General features: G+C 35.1%; 1 protein-coding gene across 1 annotated transcript in view; it reads right to left on the bottom strand.

Moving 5' to 3' along the window:
- Window positions 1–711: 711 nt before the first annotated feature.
- The window catches only part of LOC123554112 (uncharacterized), a 42,564-nt gene continuing 23,527 nt past the window's right edge, over window positions 712–19,748 (bottom strand). Inside the window, exons 2-10 of the mRNA XM_045344025.2 lie at window positions 13,600–13,801; window positions 11,637–11,818; window positions 10,143–10,271; window positions 8,749–8,834; window positions 8,247–8,367; window positions 6,932–7,012; window positions 6,358–6,479; window positions 5,659–5,766; window positions 712–5,133 (exon numbers count right to left, since the gene is read on the bottom strand). Coding sequence (XP_045199960.2) covers window positions 4,825–5,133; window positions 5,659–5,766; window positions 6,358–6,479; window positions 6,932–7,012; window positions 8,247–8,367; window positions 8,749–8,834; window positions 10,143–10,271; window positions 11,637–11,818; window positions 13,600–13,801 — 1,340 coding nt within the window. The 3' untranslated portion in view covers window positions 712–4,824. The remainder of the gene's footprint in view (window positions 5,134–5,658; window positions 5,767–6,357; window positions 6,480–6,931; window positions 7,013–8,246; window positions 8,368–8,748; window positions 8,835–10,142; window positions 10,272–11,636; window positions 11,819–13,599; window positions 13,802–19,748) is intronic.

The following is a 19,748-nucleotide window of genomic DNA, read 5'->3' on the forward strand; positions in this document are numbered from 1 at the left end:
TAACCGACAAATCACTGAACCTTTTGTTCTTAATTTCATTTTGATACCATTCCACTTGAAATTCTAGGGAAGTCATGCATTTACATTATTTCTAGGTACAGTTGAATCAATACTTCTCTGCATAACCTTCTCGTTCTACAGCAAACGAAAGATTCTATCACGTGGCTCTTACCAAGTGACTCGGACATATCTCTTCAAATTATATAATAATTTAAAAAAAACTTTATTGTAATTTCTCAACAGACTTTGACATTTTTTTTTTAACTTTGTAGCATCAGATTACAAGTTTTCTTTTACCATACTCTTAAGACCACATTATAGAGCAATAACAGATGTCAGCCTGGATATATCAGGTCACCAAAGTCACTGGTGTTCAACAATTCCCTTTCTGCTTGCAAACCTAGAAAACCTTAATATGATACTATCTCTTGGAAGTTTTTGTACAGTTTTGACTGTTTCTTGTAGCATTGTTACTACTAGTCACCCTAAAATTAATGATTCGGGTAAAATAGGACTAACGGCTCAAGAAACAGATATAGGTAGATCTAAAGTTTTTTGTTCCAACCAGTTTTTTAAACGAAACTCTAATGTTAAGTACAGGGTCAAGGTGCGGAGACATCACACGAAACTGACCCAAACATTTAGTGGACATTTTCAACCAATTCCAGCTCAGAGGGGTTTGCAACAAAAGAAACAAAAAAAAAAAACTAGTTTGGTGTATGCAACTGTACTTTATTCATAACAATTGAAGCATTATAAAGCAAACATTTACAATTGGTAGCTTGTTACCATAGTTACACAATAATACACAATATAACGCAGTTTACAATGGCAGTAATCACAAAATATATCAACTTGTCAAATTTACAAATATGGAAGAGCAGTTACAAACCTAATGTCCATAAAGCACATTTCTTATTTCTGAACAATATGAAACATTTTGGCCTCTGAGTCGTTCCATACATGAAAATATAATTGGTTGCTTTTGCCCATTAATGAAATTACTTTTCTCTAACTTCCTCGTAGTGACGTCACTGAAAACTGCTTTCAATATACAAGGAACTAGTCTGTTTTTGTCAAGTGTTTTTTTTTTACATTTCAAAGAAGCTAGATATCAAGTACATGCAAATAACCGTCTGAAAATAGTTTAAAGAAAAATTAACATATTGCAACCAAAATCCATACACACAAAAACAAAACTGAAATTAAGATTTTATGAAATTATATTTCTCAAAAAATCATTTTCTGCTTACAACATTATAACTGAACATACAGGATTGGTGGAAGGCCACAGGGTCCTATTTATCAAGTTGCTTGTGCTTTGATTGTGCTGATAATCTGGCGCCTATTTGACAAAACCGTCTGACCCCTTGTCTTGAAAATCTAGAAATCAATATCATACGTAGTTCACTGCGGAATCGGTCGATCGATTTCTACATGCAAGCAAGATGCATAAATGTTTTGAATACTTAGAACAAGGGAAGCACCAGATTCACTGAGGCATTTGATCCATGATTTAAAAAAGAAAAGACGTTAAATTTCTGATAATACATTTTTATGTCGTAATTCTTCAGCCATTTTACAAGGTGTCTATTGTTGTCTCTTTAAAGAATGTTTCAAGCAAATGTGAGCATGCGCATCATTCAACTTTGTCAAGATGACGGCGGAACATACTAAATGTTGTTCGTGTCACACCAAAACGGACAGACGTAAACAAAGTCTTGACAATCATAAAACAAATTGAGAAGACTGGAATTAATGAGCAAATAGAAGCAGTAGAAATATACATGTATAAAGCTGGTGAGAACACTAATACTGAAAATAACTGGAGGAATCGGTTTCCATAAGGCAAGAATTACTGTATATATTGTGAACATAACCGAATTTTTCATTTCTGTTTAGTAGGGTAAATTGTCTGGAAAAAAATACGCTTACATCTTATACAATAGCAACTTCTATCTTTTTGTTTGCCATAATCAGGTTACTGGTAATACATGTAAAAGACATTTAATTAGAAAATAAGACGCACATAAAAATGTATATCTTCTGTAATCCAAACAATCCGAAAAAAACATCTTTTACGTAAAAAATGGTAAATATGGTATTCGTGATCCATTTACAGAGGTAAATATGGTCCCAGTAAAATAAACGTTCAGATTAAATGCAGAAGTTTCTCTGTGTATCAAGTCACAAGCATCATTTTCACATATATTCATCGCACTCTGAATTGGTCTCTTTATAGATTTTTACGTATACAAAACGAGTTATCAAGCTATGATATTTGCTCACTGGATCAAAACAAAACTTACGAGCAGAAATTGCAATAAAGTTGAGAAATCCAATGTAGAACTACTTATTTCAAATAATTAGGAATGCGAATAAGAATATAGCTTAGATTTAAGTTTCTGTTCATGTATGCAACACTTCATTCTTTTAAACACTTGCTTTCAGTCTATGCCACACTCGCACACACTTTTACATTCAATCAAAGTACTGATTGTTCGTCCAGGAAACTGAGGGAGTATTAGCTGGCTAAACAGAAAAGAAATTGCTATTGTTTCATTTCACAGTGCCCGGCCAAATAAATAACAATTTATTTAATAATTTAATGCATTCTGTTGACAGGTATCAGCTTAGACTTTTTCTAAGATATAAAGGCAGACGTGTAAATTGAAATAAAAACAGATGCTACATTTAAATACATGTGGAAGTTTATCACGCAATGACAAAGTGAATTAGCAAGGTATTCAAGACTCAAAATTATCACGATCTCAGTGAAAAATCTAGACTTACACCTTTTGCTATTGTCGTACATTCAGTAGAGACTTTACAGAAATACTTAACAGGTAGACGAGTATTATTGCAAAGGTTCTAGCAGAATGATACCAAAGATACGCGGCGATTTAAAAGTCTGGAATCCTTAAGTATCTACCAAAAGCGGTGAATAGTACGGACTTTAAAGAATATAAATGTTGAACACATATGTCATAGACATGTGAATGTATAAAACTGAACTTACACAAAAGCATATACTGGTATTAAATGTAATCTCAATAGAAAAATAGTCATAAAAAGCGTAATATAAAATAAAAAATACATTCATTAAGAAACATACATTATAATAAATGTTTAGCAAATTGTTATTTTGGTAAATATGTACAAAATATAGAACTGTACAAAAAATATATAAATCATATAGGATAAGCACAATATGGTAAAGTAGTACATATGCACGACAAAAAACCCGGCGTGAATACGAAATGTCATTTAATCTCCAATTTGTACTTTTAATTACCTCTTGTACCCTGTGAAATACCGGTTACGGATTTTCTTCCGATTTTCTAATTGGCTGCGTCAAAAAAACGTGCAAAAGAATCCAACCAATCAGATAGTCTTGTATAACGGAAACGACTGATTGGTTAGACCTTACGCTTACAGCCAATTAGAAAACTAAGGTATAGTTTGGGACGCAAATTGGCAGTAAATGCAGATGCAGTCGTAATCGTTCCTACAGTCTGAGATTCATACCTTAGCTTTTATTTGTCCTCACTTTAGACTAGAAAACTGTTGTAGAAAACGTTCGAGATACTCCCACTACCACACATAATTTTAGTGCCGACAAATGAAAAACGAGTACGTGTCCATCAGTATATAACCCACGGTCTGCTCCCCACTGTTATTTAGGTACACCTCAACGGCTGGTCAGTGCGTCAGCTGTTAAAGTCCCGACTAAAATACCCTGCACATGTGTATACACGTTGAACAGACTAGAATGTAGGCTTGTACTCAGTTTACGGAGCAATTGTATCCTACACTTATTTATACAGAAAGTGTTTTAATGTAACCATTATATATAATAATGCTACTGTCTACAAATGCATTGAAAGCTTTAAGATCACAAAATTATGCACAACATATACCGACATATACATGGTGAATTATAAAGAAATCGATGACACATTAAACAGTTATGATAAAATATGAAATTGACCTTACATATAATGTGGATGCTGATGAAGGCAATGCTGATGTTATGGCGAATAAGGACAGACTGAAGACGTCAGAAAGAATGGTGATATTAAAGATGAAGACGACGACAACGAATATAATGATGATGGTGATGCCGATGATAACAGTATGAAAACTGACCATACGACTCATGATACTTCTTATCATATTGTGTTAATTTTGGCCAAAGCCTCAATTGCTTTTTGTAACTCATGGCTCTTAAACGGACACATTCCTAATGAAGAAAATGTGAAAAGTGAAGTTAAGACAAACGCGACAACAAGATAAAAATTAATAATCTCTACATGTATATAAGGCCAGAATGTCTTCTCAGCTTGTCGCCTGACCGCACTAGACATTCACCCCGACCTTGTTTCCTTGCTCATAAATAACAAACAAAACTTTTTTCATAATTCTGCTATTTACGAGCAAAATCTGGTCAGTACGACAATTGCTTGTCTGATGGCACATGAGTTGCGCTTATCTGATGGCACATTATTTGACGGCATATAATTTGTGCTTGTCTAAGGGCACACTGTCAGGCGACAAGAAATAGACACCATTCTGGCATAAAATATTTTGTAATGGTACATGTCATGTGCGGCGTAGCATCTAGCCAAAGTTTAATGTTCAAAGACAAAACGAGATTTTCAACTTATAAATTCAGAGGCACAAATTCTTACACTTGATCATTATCGTAATTTCATTTGACCTAATGTTTCATACAGACCACCGCGTTATGTATACTGGTACCTATAGATTTGCTCAATCTTAATAAATTAATTTGTAAATGTCCTAATTCATTTATCTTAACTCCTATTCTCCCTCCTTCTTTTCTTCAGTTGTTTCTTCTTTCTTTTCCTCAGTTTTTTCTTCTGTCTTTTCTGTCTCCTCTGTCTTTGTTTCTTCAGCTTTCTTTTCTTCCTCAGCAACTTTGTTATCTTTCGTTTCTTCGCCCTCCTTGCCTTCTTCTTTTCCTTCCTTCTTTAAATCATCTTCTATTGCATCGGCGTCTTTTATATCTCCATTTTCTTTTGTTTTCTCATCATCTCCTTCTTTCTTTTCTTCTCCCTCCTCCGCCTTTCCCTCTTCTTCTTTAGCTTCTTCCTGTGCCCCACCAGGTCCCTGTGAAAACAAATCTAGCAATTTTATACTGAATTTAGAATCCCAAGTTGGCACTGGAAAACATGGTGGATTGCATTTGCTGTTCCAACACTTTCCAAATTAAGATAACAGCATATTAGAAATTTACATCAACCTCACAACTTAGTTAGTTGGTCATTTTGTTTTGAATTTAGTCTTTTAGATTTGAAAATATTTGCTAGTATTATTCAGCAACAAATTCAAATGGAAATGTTCAGAATCCCAGTAAGAGGCACTTACTAAGAGACCAATATTATGTAAAGTTAATGTTATGTAAGAGCAGATGAAATAAATCACATAAGAAATATAAAAAAGTGCAATACGTTTAAAGCTTATTCTAAAGCCCGTCCGGTTAACTCAAATGGTAGACAACACTTCTAATTAGATCGTAGGTTCAAAATGTAGACGAGTGTAATACAGTACGGTAAACAAAGCACGAAAACTGGGAATGTTATGTTATCCGTCAAAGCAAGACAAATAAAATAAATAGATCGCCCATCATCTCACCTTGAATTTCTTTGCCTTTTTAACTAGACCAGCTTCTATAAGGCTGTAAGCCATGTCGATGATGGTATCCTTCATTTCACGTGGTGTTATTCCAAGAGTTTCTTTCATCTGCAAATAAATCAGTATGCTTAAAATTAACTGTATTAAATAAACAGTCTAACATAAACTGTAAACAAATGTACCGTCGATATAAATAATTCAAAGAGGACTTTGAAAAGTTCAGTGAAACTTTACAGTACGGTTCGTATGTTTACAGGTAGACCATATTCAAATGCATTAAAAGAAATAAAACGATACTGAATGTTAATGAATTTCAACAATTGTCATGTGTATTACAGCCGTTGCAAAATGATGTTAAAACACGAGAACCGAGTCCAAAATGTAACCCCAAATTATAGAAACCACAAATCTCAGATTTCTTACTTTGGACTCGATGAACCTCTAAAACTGTATAAGTGGCTATCTTGTTTACGTCTAAGCAAATTTTAGTTATGTTCGCAGACCGACCTGTATTACTTGTACACCTATAATTTCGAAATAAACACTAGCATGTACTAGAAGGCAGTTTAAACTGAAGCATCAAACCAATTTGTTGAATTTCAATAAAAAATGTCCTTATCCAAGTACAATTTCCAGTATATTAGTTCAAGATCTAGTCTTACCAATCAGCGTCTCATCGTGTAAAAAATGACTACTTACCCTTGTGTTGTCGAACTTGATGACCTTGTTGCATTGTGGAATGATCATTTTTATAGATTTGTTAAACACACCGTACACGCTCAACATGGCATTAGGGCAGTTAGAGGTGGGTACATTATAACCTACAAAAATTATGCAAAAGTCAATAAACCACAGTCAGTATACTGTAATAATAGCAAATCTTAAATAAAGCAGTTTCGTACTGCAAGTACTCACTGAAATAGTGTCCTTAATCCTTATATAATGGGACTAAACTGTTATTTCGTTACGTTTTAAACAATGAATACTATCAGCTGAATTCAACATACCGATCTTTTTAATTTGAATCTAGATTTTAATAATATATCAGTCTTGTTTAACATGGATTTCTTTTAAAATAATTACTTATTATCTTAATGTTCATTAACCATATCACCATTTTCATATTTTTCAAGTACTGCTGTCAACCCTGATGTTATGTAATTGACTATATGCACTGGTGTAGTCTTATGTGTGTCAAATAATTTAAATACACAACCTGGCACAATGTTACTGTTTAAAACAATTTTTGGATATTTATCAAACCACAACTGACCTTGGCTTTTAAATTCATTTGAAAGAATGACAGCAATTTCTTTCATCCACATGTTTTCATTGACGAGTATGTGACGTTTCCCTGAAAATGAAATAATGTTTGTTATTAAAATGATGCAGTAAGTGCCAGTAACTGTCTGCAAGGAAAGGACGATGCTGTTCCAGCGTATATCCTGTCTGTTACTGCTTCTTAAATCATCTCAGGCAGAGAAATCGGCTTAATGAACATTTCATCATTTAATCAAAATGGCAGTCATTTTGTTTCCATGACAACGTATAACAAAATGGTGGATATTTTTGTAATTTCTTCATTCTCAATGTGTTTTATCTACTTTTGCCAAACTAGGAGGAAGAAATTATTATGTGTTTCATTATTAATTTTAGAGACTATAAAATATATTCCATAGGCTATATGCTAAAAGAATAATTCAGTAGTGTGAATGACATCCGAATTGACTCTAAAGTATCGTTTTGTTTTTGTTGGGTTTAACGTCGCACCGACATAATTAAAGGTCATATGGGGATTTCCCAGCTTAGATGATGGAGGAAGACCCAAGGTGCCCCTCTGTGCAGTATTTCTTCTGCCTCCCGTAAGCCAGCTGAAGGACCTCCTTACATTAAGAATTCAAAGCCCCGGATGAACTTCGAATCCACATCGATTAGGGGCAAGTGATTAGAAGTCTGCGACCTAAACCACCTGCGGAGGTCCCGCATCAATGACCAGCCCTTTTCCCAATTTTCAAAGTGTCTAATAGTAGTCCGTTTTAAAAAATTCTTTCCGCCTAAAGAACTATTGAACATTGGCTTGCATACAGAATCTAATGTTGGCTAGGCTTAAACAACTATACTGTAAAGTAAAAAATTTCAAATTCTGTCACAGCGATCTTTATCTGAACACTTTTCTCTAATTTCATTCGCTTCAAAACAGATCGATGATAATTTGCGATTCAAGATGTCAATTATGTGTAAACCAGACATGTTACAACTTCCTTCTACAGTAATGCAGGTCATACTAATTATTAAATTCGCAAAACTCATTAATTTCCATTTCCATTTACAATTATTCAGTAATTTAAAAAGTATGTACTCGGGATAATAAGCATCGATTTTTAAAAATTCTCTTTTGTCACACAGCATGTGCACATGCACAGCGCTTATTCGAGTTCAGATCCGGACTTTCTGTTATTGTTAGCGAACATATATTGTGGGTGATATGTAATTGATTTTGCGCCCACAGGATAGGCTTCGAGAGAGAGAGACCTGATTTCAGGTCATATGAAATATCAGTGACAAGTGAAACTATTGTAGTATATTACCGGAAGCTTCTTGTAGCGTCATGGCTTTGATGTGGGCGGCGGCGACGTCACGTACATCGACAAGTGAGAAGTTGAGTTTTGGAACAAACATCATGTTTCTTTCCAACAGCCTTTTAACAACCTATACAAATACACATTGACAAAGTGTTCTACATGAACGGTACCTAAACATTTTCAATAAATCGGGCTTATTTAGTCTGAAATACGACTAATTATGAATACATTTTTATGCCTGTTTTCTTAAAGTCTAAAATCTCTTAACCAATTACGCAAAAATGACAGCGAGACCATAAAAACAAGTTCAAGAATTCGAACAATTATAGTTATGTAGATATAATTTCAGAACCTTATAGAGGGGGAAATGCTGCGCATGCTCGATCGTTGTTTTTCTTGTATGGATAGCTAACAATCCAATGGGTGTCTATATTACTTATAATAAAATGTTGAAATGTTTTATAAACGAGTGAGTTATTTACGTATATTTTACAACAAAAGGACGTACGTCTGTGCTAGTACACTGTGCGCCGTGCAGAACTGGTCCCATGACGTATCCTGGGTTAACGACAGCCAACTCGATTTTGTCTTCATCTGAAATTATAGAAATATTGCAAATATATTTAAATAACATAAACGTCTTTAATGTTGTCGGACTTACTTCCTATCTTGGTATGATGTGTTGATATATTTAGCGTTCCTTAATAAATATTATTTTTTAACAACAGGTATTCACACTATTACATCAAATTAAAGTCAACTGTCCGACAGGAATGGAAAAAGCAACGCACGAAAAAAATATTTTGTCCACACAACGTTTATCATATAAACTTCGTTAAAGCACAACAGACCTTACAATGCGTCTTTCGTAACAGAAGTCCTGCAGTTTCGAATATTAAACAGCTAGAACGAATGCGGTTTTATTTGTACAAGATTAGATACATCAGCTTGTTGTGTATTACTCCTATCTGCAAGTCACAGTCCCTATAGTAAGTACTCTATTGTTATAATCTGTTGGCTGATTTCTGCCATTTCTTTCTGGGGTGTTTGCGCCCTTTAAACGCGCCACAAAAATATTTTGTGAATTGGTGCGCTAGTTAGTAGTTTCGGTGTGTTTGGCGCTCTTCAAAAGCCACAATAACGTTTATAGTGTGTATTTAGCGACATTTCCAATTCTTCTTTCTTGAAATGCGTCTCCGAAGTTGTATATTAATGAGAAATAAATAGAACAGTATAGTTCCGAGTTGATTCCTTGATGTTACAAACATAACTCTAAATCTAACTGTGACTGATATTTGGAAACCCTTGCAGAAGTATATAAAAGCGTCATGTTGCAGACGGGTTTATAGCTCGCGCTTTGTACCATTAGAACAACGATGCAGTGCTAATTTCGTAACATTTTGCTCTGCAACTGAAATGCAAGACTACAACAAATGTCGCACTAAAATATATAACAGCTCGGATACATTTCCTGAATAAATCTATTTTTAAGGAACAAGGACGTTGGACAATTGTCGATTTCACACTTTAAAATGATATCAAAAGTAACGATGGCGAAATGCTTTAACTGAAGTTATCAATATTAAGTGTATAAAACGAACTTTACATTCGGGGCATACTTAAGTGTCCGGAAAAAAGAATATCATTTGATAGTTTGATACATATATATTCTACTAGTGGACTCTGATCGACTGCATTTGACTTGTGTAATAAAGACCACAACACTAAGCTGGTGGATCTGGCGATTTTGACCTTCTTTAGACGCCCGACCATTATCAACATGCATCTAAACTGACAAAAAGTTGTCTCTTCAGATTTATGACACCCAGTCTAACAGTAAATCTTGCATGTACTTGTCCAGTCTTGAGACAGATTATATGGCCTGGGGAATGGACCAATTACCTGGTAATTCCTTGACGTAGTCCCATGCCGCCTTCTCAGCATTCAATTTGCTCTTTCCGTATCCGTCAAGTTTTTCTGCTTCCATCCAGTCTTCCTCGTTATACACTTTGTTGGGCTCAGCTTGGCCATCTGTGTACAGAGAAATGGTGCAAATAAAAGGAAATTCACAAGCAGTTTTAACAAACCTACTGAGTTTAGGAACACGAAGACATTCCGCAGCGGTGACAGCGATTTAGGTTTATCAGATTTCGTTGATTCTGACCAAGACGAAACTGGAATGCTTGAGCCACTTACAATTGAAAACAAGTTCTTTTTTCAAGATATTAAACTGTCGTCAAGAATTGTGTTAAAAAATTCAGAAAATATTATTTTTCCTAATTCGCAAACCCCATCAGACCTTTATCGCAAAATCCAGATTTAATGTTACTTTTTTCTTGTGCAGGTCAAGTGTTGTTTGTATATCTTTCCAAAAATATAAAAATCGTGATATATAAATAGACAAATATTTTATTAAATAATTCAATTTTTACAATTTATTCTTACGAATAGCACAAAAAACTGGGAATATGTTATATTTGCTCAGTATGTAAATCATGCTAATAAATGTAAACTTTGTGAACTCCATTTTTTTTGTGCTAAAATGATAAATTGTCTTCCTGAGAGGTAACTGTTTTGAACCTGACAGTAATTTAAATGGATGGTAAGCTATCTGCACTTGAGCATTTTAATTATCTTTTTAACATGTCTTGAAATTCTTGGATTTACATAAAAAATTAAAACGGATCATATGTGCAACTGGATTCAGTACGGAATCCAGGTAAAACTTCATTTTTTTCACATTTAGATACAAAGGAAGTCACAATACTGGCATGAGAGGCGCCTCTCTAACAACCTTCAAAAAAGAATTGGTCAGTCAAACATCACCGGAAGGATAACAGTTACTAAAGAGCTTTCTTGAGATAAAATGTAGCCCCTGGAATGTTTTATGAAGTTGTATTTAATTATTATTATTATTATTATACCAGATTTATATAGCGCCCTTTTCATGATCAATTTCACGTTCAAAGGCGCTTTACATAGCTCAAATGCAGCCACATATGCAGGGCGCATAATTCATCCTGTACTAGAACAGACACAGAGCGATCTGACCAGAGGGACAGAGTGAGACAAAGCCCCCACGAGGGAGATCAGAAATCAGATACAGGCTTGTCCGGCTAACTTAGCCTAGCTCGTTGCGAATAGACAGTCTGGTTCTTTAACGTGCCCAGTGTATAGCACTGATACACGCAAGGATTGCCTGGGTTCCTGACATACATACTTTAATACAAGTGACATGGATTTTAACAGACCAACTGTAAATATATTTTTTTATCTGCAGTTATTCACTACGTGTGGAACATTAAGACACAATGTCACTGACATAAAAAAGAAACACAACAAAACTTGCCCCACCACTCAAGCCTTTCTACAGCCAAGTTGTGTATTAATACTTACAGCAAACGGCCACGCTTGAACTGGTAAGAACTACTTTTTTAACAGATTTGGCTTGTACACATGCCTTCAGAATGGCCTGTGTCCCTTCCACTGCTGGTGTAATAAGTTCACTTTCATCCTTAGGAGCCTGTGACGGGAATGGACTAGCCACATGTATAACATATGTCACATCTTTAACTGCCCTAAAACAATAAAAAAAACAACACAATAATGTTTCACTCAACTTCAGTAAAATACACCTCAGAAGGGATTGTGTTAAACGATTTGATATGCATTTTGCACTATGAATCTTTATATTTCTAGTTAATTCTGTTTAGTTCTTATCTTGTTTTTTTGCCACTTAACAAAAGTTCAAGGAAATCCCCTGGAAAACACAGAACGCAACAAAGCAAGTAATGGCAGTCTCGGTTTGATCGATCCAGATCATGAGTGATAATGAAATGTGCAACATCCGTAGAACTGGCATAGGAGACACTCTCATCATTCGCAAAGTTTGGGTCTAAACGCACTAGAAAATAGAACAACTGTGCCTCCAAGAAGATGGAGACTTTTCAAGAAGTGCACCCCATTCATTTTGACAAAAAAAAAACAACAAAAACGGCTAAATGTCATGTACGAATATGAATACACACTCAAAATACAAAACAGTTGTTTGTTTTTTTCAATTTCAGATATCTGGTTTCGGATTCATTTGACATCAGTCTTTTTGATCTGAAGTTTGGACTTTGCTATTAGCTGAAATTAAAGACAACACCTCTCGCGGACGACAACACCTCTCGCGGAATGTAGATGTGAAACATTAAGCGGACTGGTTTCGTTTTGCCTTTTTTTTTATGAAAATCATATTTTGCAGAGTCATAAGATAATTTGTCTTTTCAACATATATAATGCTGCTGTCACTCCCAATACGTCCCCTGTGTTATATCAGTGACAATGTTAACCAGTGTATCTCTTTCAGACAATTCAAGAGAATACAACAAAAACAACGGCAGCAATTGTTTCTGCTGCAGAATAATCGATCTACTCAAAATTAACGGATGTTATGCGGTTGTGCAGTTAAAGAAGACACAACTAATAATTGCAGCGTGTCTGCAAATATTTAACGATATTTTATCTTCCAATGGAATTTTCCAATGGAAGTAAGTTTTTTGTTGAAAGATCCGTGGAACTTTTTTTACCACTTAGATAATTATTTACATTTCAAAAATAGGACTTGCGGCAAAACTGTGATTAACAGCTGACCATTAATATATACGTGTGGAAATGATAAAAGACTAAAAAAGGAAAATGCAAATAGTGACCTTAGATAAAGACTTGCAGATGTATCCAAATAGCGACCTCGTTTTAAAATATCAAAGATAAAGACTTTCTTGGTCACTCAGACAGATTTCTTGAGATGGTGGCTGCATTTAAAAGGAACTTATTTAATTCTATGGCAATAGGCTCAATACCACGAAAATAATATACACTTGTCATTTGAACATGCAGCATCATAATTATGCCTGTTTAATAACATTTTTTTTATAAATAATTGGCTAGATTTTTATTGTCCGTCCTCTATTCTGCCTGATTCTCTGTCTGATTTATACCCCGCCCTCAATTCCAGCAATTAAACTATTCTGATGGACGAACGTTATTTTTTTAATCAGGTGTATACTCCAAAAGGTAGCACGTCTTACAGTTACATGTAGATGATATGTGTGTTGATGTGAAACAAATATTTCAAGTTTAAATCAAATCCACGCAGTTATAACTGAGATAGAGTGGAAGTGCATCAAAACTTTTACCTGAAACTCAAAGTAAAATGGGACATAATTCAAGAAATATGTGTGTGAATGTGCAATCGGCTTTTTCCAAGTTACGGACGCGGACGCTGACGCCGAGGAGAGTAGGATAGCTCGTGCATACACTACTTTTAGTCGAGCTAAAAGTTTGTCTTATTCAAAAGAAAACAGATACGTACGGCTCCCATGATTCTGGTTTGGTGAGATCAGCCTCCACAAGTTCAAGTTTGTACTCAGCTTCCGGACATAGATTCTGTAATCTTTCAACCCTCTCTTTATCCTCAAGTGACCTCACAGTTCCTCTCACCTTGTACCCTTCTTCTTGTAGCTGTCGAATGATATGTGTGGCAATATAACCGCTGGCGCCGGTAACCAAAACGCCTGAAAAATAGAGATATTGCCATTAACCAATGTGATGTTCGTTGACATGCCCGTGATATAGCTGACTTTTAGTTCTCATATTTAGGACCTGAAATAAGTCTCTTACGAGACAGAGAAATGTAATTATCGACAAAGCGCAACATTTAAAAGTGCAGCACCTTTAGAATTATTGTCAAAAAAGATTTGTTCTCAATCTTCATCTCCTGGGAAACATAATCGATCTGTGTCCCGGAAAAGCCTGTAGCAAAAGCCTCTCAGACGAAGAAATTAAAATTTACGATGTTTAGAGCATAAGTTACATGTACCCATCAGTTTTCATTCGTGACTCGCAACTTATATCAGATTATTTTGAAAGCCAGCATAACATCTTTTCACAGTTTAAGTAAATATATCATTTCTAAGAGACGGGAGTCTCCTGGAGATGTACTCGTAATTTAAAATGTTTTCACTAATCCAGCATGAATAGTTATGCAAGGTAGAAAACCAAGCAACTCTCATAAGTTTCTTTGTTTCTTTCGATTACAAACATTTATTTACCGGAAAACGTTTATAGAATGGTAAAGTCTTTTTCAGTGGCTTTCAAATAAGGACAAGACCCCAATCAACTCAATGAAAACGTAGCATTAGACGAGTTGGAGGAGACAACAGAAGTACCGAACACATTTTGTTCAGCAGACCTAGGACACTTCAGGGTAATGGATTAAACGCAGCGAGTGGGGAGACCTGATAGCCAGCCATCACTATTATTACAGAGGTCCTGTGATAACCTGGTATCATTGATTCAGTAATTATGTTGCTCCTATCACGTGATACCCGCCAAAAGAAGTGTATAATGACCAGCAGTGGTGACGACAGTTATCATGTTTTTGCAAACAACAACAGATAATTTAAGTGATTAATACCGCCCCAAAACCAGATTTCACCATGCCAGAATGTAAATTACGTCACATAAACTATGTCATTTTCTGACAATTTTTAAGGACAATAATGCCTTCAACATGCATTATCGCTAGACATGGCTCATTATGCCCTTAAAACAGTATCAGTGAATAGGTATTATAGATAAATGATCATAATACAATTATCGATGACCATGACGGCGACATTTTTATTATGATGATGAAGATGGAGATGATATTGTCTACAATCGCTGTTATTGACTAGAGTACAAAATTGTACAAGAATATCAATGGGTCAGTGCCAGAAGGTAGTAAGTCCGTTCTTTATTTATATGTTCTTAGGACCTTTTCGCTCTAACCTTTCGAATTATGTTTGATAGCTTTTCATAATAACGATAAGTATCTATAAGAGGTTAGTAAAGGAGAATTAAAGGATAATTATTTAACACTTGAAAATCTTAAACAATCCGGAAGTTTCAATTGAGACAGAATCAAATGGTCACTCATTTATATATCTGATGTGATAGCAATTGTTTTGCAGATGATAATTCAATTTATCACGCCTTTTTTTCTGTTCAAGTTGTTGATGAATTGCATATTAAACATGTGAGATGGCACGTCCGTAGATTAAATAGTATAATAAAGTTGTTGTACTTTTGCCATTATAGCAAGACCTAATGTTGTACGGCGCTTGATGCGCCCAGTAATCTTAGTAAAACGACAAAATATTTTGACATTCAGAGTGGCAGTTTAAGGATCATGCTGAAGGTGGGACTGAAGGTAAGAAGTTAGCCCCCAAGAGATATGTCATGGGTATGGGACGGTTGTATAGAAGGACTGGATGGAATTTGGGGAGCAGGGGCAGATGGTTCACTGGGAAACGGGAGATGGCGAGTGGTTGAATGATTATTAATAAAGCTAATTAAAACTTACGGACGAATAAGAATGTTAGTGTGATACTGGCCTATCTTGACACAATAAGTTCATATGATACATAAATAGGAGGACGGCCCTACTTGATGTTATAAATACCAATGTCACATGAAGAAATCTGAATAAATGCATGTCGTGAGAAGATTATCAGACACGATTTCATGTCAATATACGGAAGTTATAACACGATGCTTTTAAGGAACTGAACAGTATCTGTGTATGTGCATATTGCCAAACTAACTTACTATCCAACCGTGTAAAAAGTACAAAACTATATAAGCAAGACCTGTAAAAAGCGAATACCTCCCCAACAGGAATATCTTTTCTATACTTGTTCACTAATTTGTTAGTATATCTATCTCTCTAGAATAACAACATCATTCTTTACAACAAGAACATTTAAGGTCGCATCGGAATTGCTTTGCAGATGTTGCTATGTGTAAGAATGTTTTAGAGGTTATGTCCGCGTTATGAAGCCATATAACAAAGACCTTGATGCCTTCTTTGGTACACCATACTTCCAAAGAAGAAACAAAACCACAACTGCCAAGTCATTTTGACACTGCTGACTCATAAAAACCGATAAGTGTCTAATAAATGTCTTTTGTATTCATGGTAATAAATCTGTATCAATACAATATTATCGATCAGATGAGTTATTATTGAACAGTTGATTACCAGAATCTCTTAGATGTTCTGAAAATGCTGTCACTTTTGTTCTTCTAGCATTTGTTTTACTGCGAGATAAATGGCGCAAGTCAAAAATATGAATGCTCTAGTTGACTCGGGAATACATTTTCCCAATCTATATGTACATTCTATATTTTCCTATTTTAGACAGAAAATGAAAGTACAACATGTAACTAGTAATTTTCGGTTTCAGCATACTTTTCAAAATAAGCTTTATATAAAAAGTCAACACCGCCAACGTAGTACGCAAGAATTGACCAGATCCACATCTGTTTTTAAGAATTTAGATACAAAATGAAAGTTACCGCCACATTTCACGACAACAATCGGGAAAAGTTGGGCATTATACATTTCTCTGCTTATTGGTTTCTTTTTAGAAGCATCCATGCAAACAAGGATGTTCAGTCAATGATTTCAAACACTGGAAACTATTCGAATATACCGTGGATGACACACATAAATATATCTTACAGACAACTCACCGACGGAACGTCAACTTGTATCTAAAACGGTTATAAGAGTATCTTGTCTGAGGAAAACTAATTAAAATAAATGAAGAATCCATCTTGTCGGCATAAAAATTCCTAAAATACCTCTTTAATGCAAAAGTCTTATCATTAACTGCAGAAAATACATAAAACAGTAGTACTCAGTCGCGCAGCGCGTAGCAGCGTAGAACTTTAGGATATGGCACAACCAGGCAGGTAACGTAAAAGAAAAAAAAAACTACTTGAAGCCCCATGTCTTTGGTTCTTATTCAATTTCGGAAATTGATCATGATAATTACTGTCTTGTGAAAAATGTCAAGCCAAAGCAACTTTTGTCTAAAATTCACTTGAAATTCGAAATGTTTCTGTAAGTATGCTCCGACGATGCGCCTTAACGATAAACAATACTTTTGGAACAAAACCGTCGCACTTCTGATATTAGCATTTTTAATTTGTAAAACAAACCTTTTCAAGAAAACGTAATTCTATTAATATTTCCGTCCCAACGAACGAACTTACCCGTGTCAGGAATAAACGTGCCGTTTTTATTTGACAGAGATCAAGCGTTGACTGAAATTTGTTCTGCAAGTACTTTAGACAGCAGGTTTACACAACCTACAATTAAACTAGAGCACAAAGACACGTTTTACTTGATCTTAATGGTATGCAATAACCATGTGTTACATGCATGCTGTACTCAATTAACCGCATTCTTGGTTGAAAAAAAAACAACATGTTTTAGCAAAATATAATGTATAAACGGGTTCTCATGGTGGTAAAATAGAACATTACGTTCGGCCTATATTTTGGATACAAAGTACCGACAGTCAGAACGTATTACAACATGATATCAAGTTGTTAAAACTGTTTAAATAAAGTACAGAAAGACAGGAGTTAAAATGTGTCTACAGACCCGTGTCAGGGTATATGATATATAGACATACTGGTGTCGTTAGAATAACTTATAATCAGACATGCAAATCACATTCCAATAAGATATGTAGCAGACTTTATGTAGCACGCAATGCTCCCGTGCTGTCACTCTTGAATGTTTTTTTTTAACTCTTGACAAATATACCATGTAATTATTTCCTTCTTGGAACCATGTCTAAGGCCCGTATAATTATTTCAATCACAAATACACATAGTTTAAACAACAATTTATCAGATCACAATATTACAGGGGGGAGTACGTGACATTTGTAACACTTGAAACTTAAATTATATTATTGCAAATAACAATATATTACAATTCAATAATGTCGATATAATTTTCCCTTCCCTTTCTGGACCGGAATATTTTCAGAACTTTGCAATACTTAAATCGTGTCGAGTCGAGTGGGGGGTGGGGGGGGGGGGGGGGGGGGGGGGGAGGTAGTAATGTAGATTGTTGCAGTCTGCACATCGTCTCATCACCACCTGCCTATATTCCAAGCAAGTTAAAACCTTTGACATTTTTAAGTTATGCTCTGGACACGAAATATTACTGGCAGATTTGACTTTCTTGTATCCTTGACCTTTGACCTACCACCCTGATTCGGCACATCATCTGATCACCACGTACCTACATCCAAAGTTTGGAGTCAGTACCTTGCATGGTTATTTAGTCATAATCTGGACACAAAATATTATGGGCAGATTTGACCTTTTAGCTCAATTTCTGATCTCGACCTTTGACCTACAGTGTCAGTTCAAGCGCTCTGCACATCGTCTCATCACCATCTACCTATATGCCGAGTTTAAATGTCAGTACCTTTAGGACAGGCGGACAGACAGCCAGAGGCACGCGCTATCACATAATACGTCCGGTTTTTTTTTTTCAAAACGGGCGAATAACAAACTCAAAGGTTCGGTAATGAGAGGGTGTACTTAAAAGTTCTCTTTTTTCAAGCACGGAAGACGCAGACAAAAATAAATGTATTCAAAGTGAGAGACTTAGATCTGCAAGATATATTGATCAACTCTGATATATCTAGAATTATTTATCGATTGGGGTGAGACATGCATCTAATATCATTGCATGTTAAGTCAATATCAGGATGCGAAGCCGTGTGTTGTCATGGTAATACGACTCCTAAAGAGACATGTGCATTCTCTTTGACAAAGTAGCGTAACGAACTCTGTGACCGGTGTTAGTGAGGAAAGGTGATTAATTAGTAATACAGAAAGTGTCTGAAAACAACACAAAATGCAATCTGTGCAACACTCTTCTATCGTCTGTTTAAGAGAAAAAACGTTAACCGTATTGTAGGAAGCTTTAATTTAGATATTCTTTTATTTAAAAACGCCATGGCATAGTAGTATGTCGACAGCAATGCATTTAATTGCGTGCATTTTTTAGTAAATCGTATATTTTCACATATGCAAAATAATTATGAAAAAATATTTATAATCAACATCTGTTGTTATAGTGCTGTCGAGGAAACATTGCATTTTAGAATACTAAACTCACTGCAGAGGATACATGAAAAAACAGTATTCGTTTACTATAAGTACTTTCTGAAAATGTGGCGAAATAAAGCATCTCTAGTTTCTATATCATACTCTTTCATTCCTCTGTATTTTCGCTGTAAGACGGAATGGGCTGCATGTTAATTCGATTGTAACAATGTTGGAAGCTGACAGATTTTTTCTCATATAAAATAACTTGAAATTTTACCTTAGGAGAACGGTATCGTGACAGGACTGGATTCACGGGATTCAAACTTAGATTCAAATTTAGATTGGCCTTTGTTTGTAAAGCAGGTGAAAGGCGTCAATAGAAAGACTAAAAACAAACATATTTGGCCTAAATATTAACTATTGTAAGAACTTACATGTACTTAGCCTACATGAAGTATTTTATTACCCAATTTCTTCATATTGCTCACTATTATATCCTCAGTAGTTTATGTCTAATTTTGCGAAAAGCAATCATTTCCCTGTAAAGTTTCTAAA

The sequence above is a fragment of the Mercenaria mercenaria genome, chromosome 7, assembly GCF_021730395.1.
Source record: "Mercenaria mercenaria strain notata chromosome 7, MADL_Memer_1, whole genome shotgun sequence".
NCBI classification, from domain to species: Eukaryota; Metazoa; Mollusca; class Bivalvia; order Venerida; family Veneridae; genus Mercenaria; species Mercenaria mercenaria.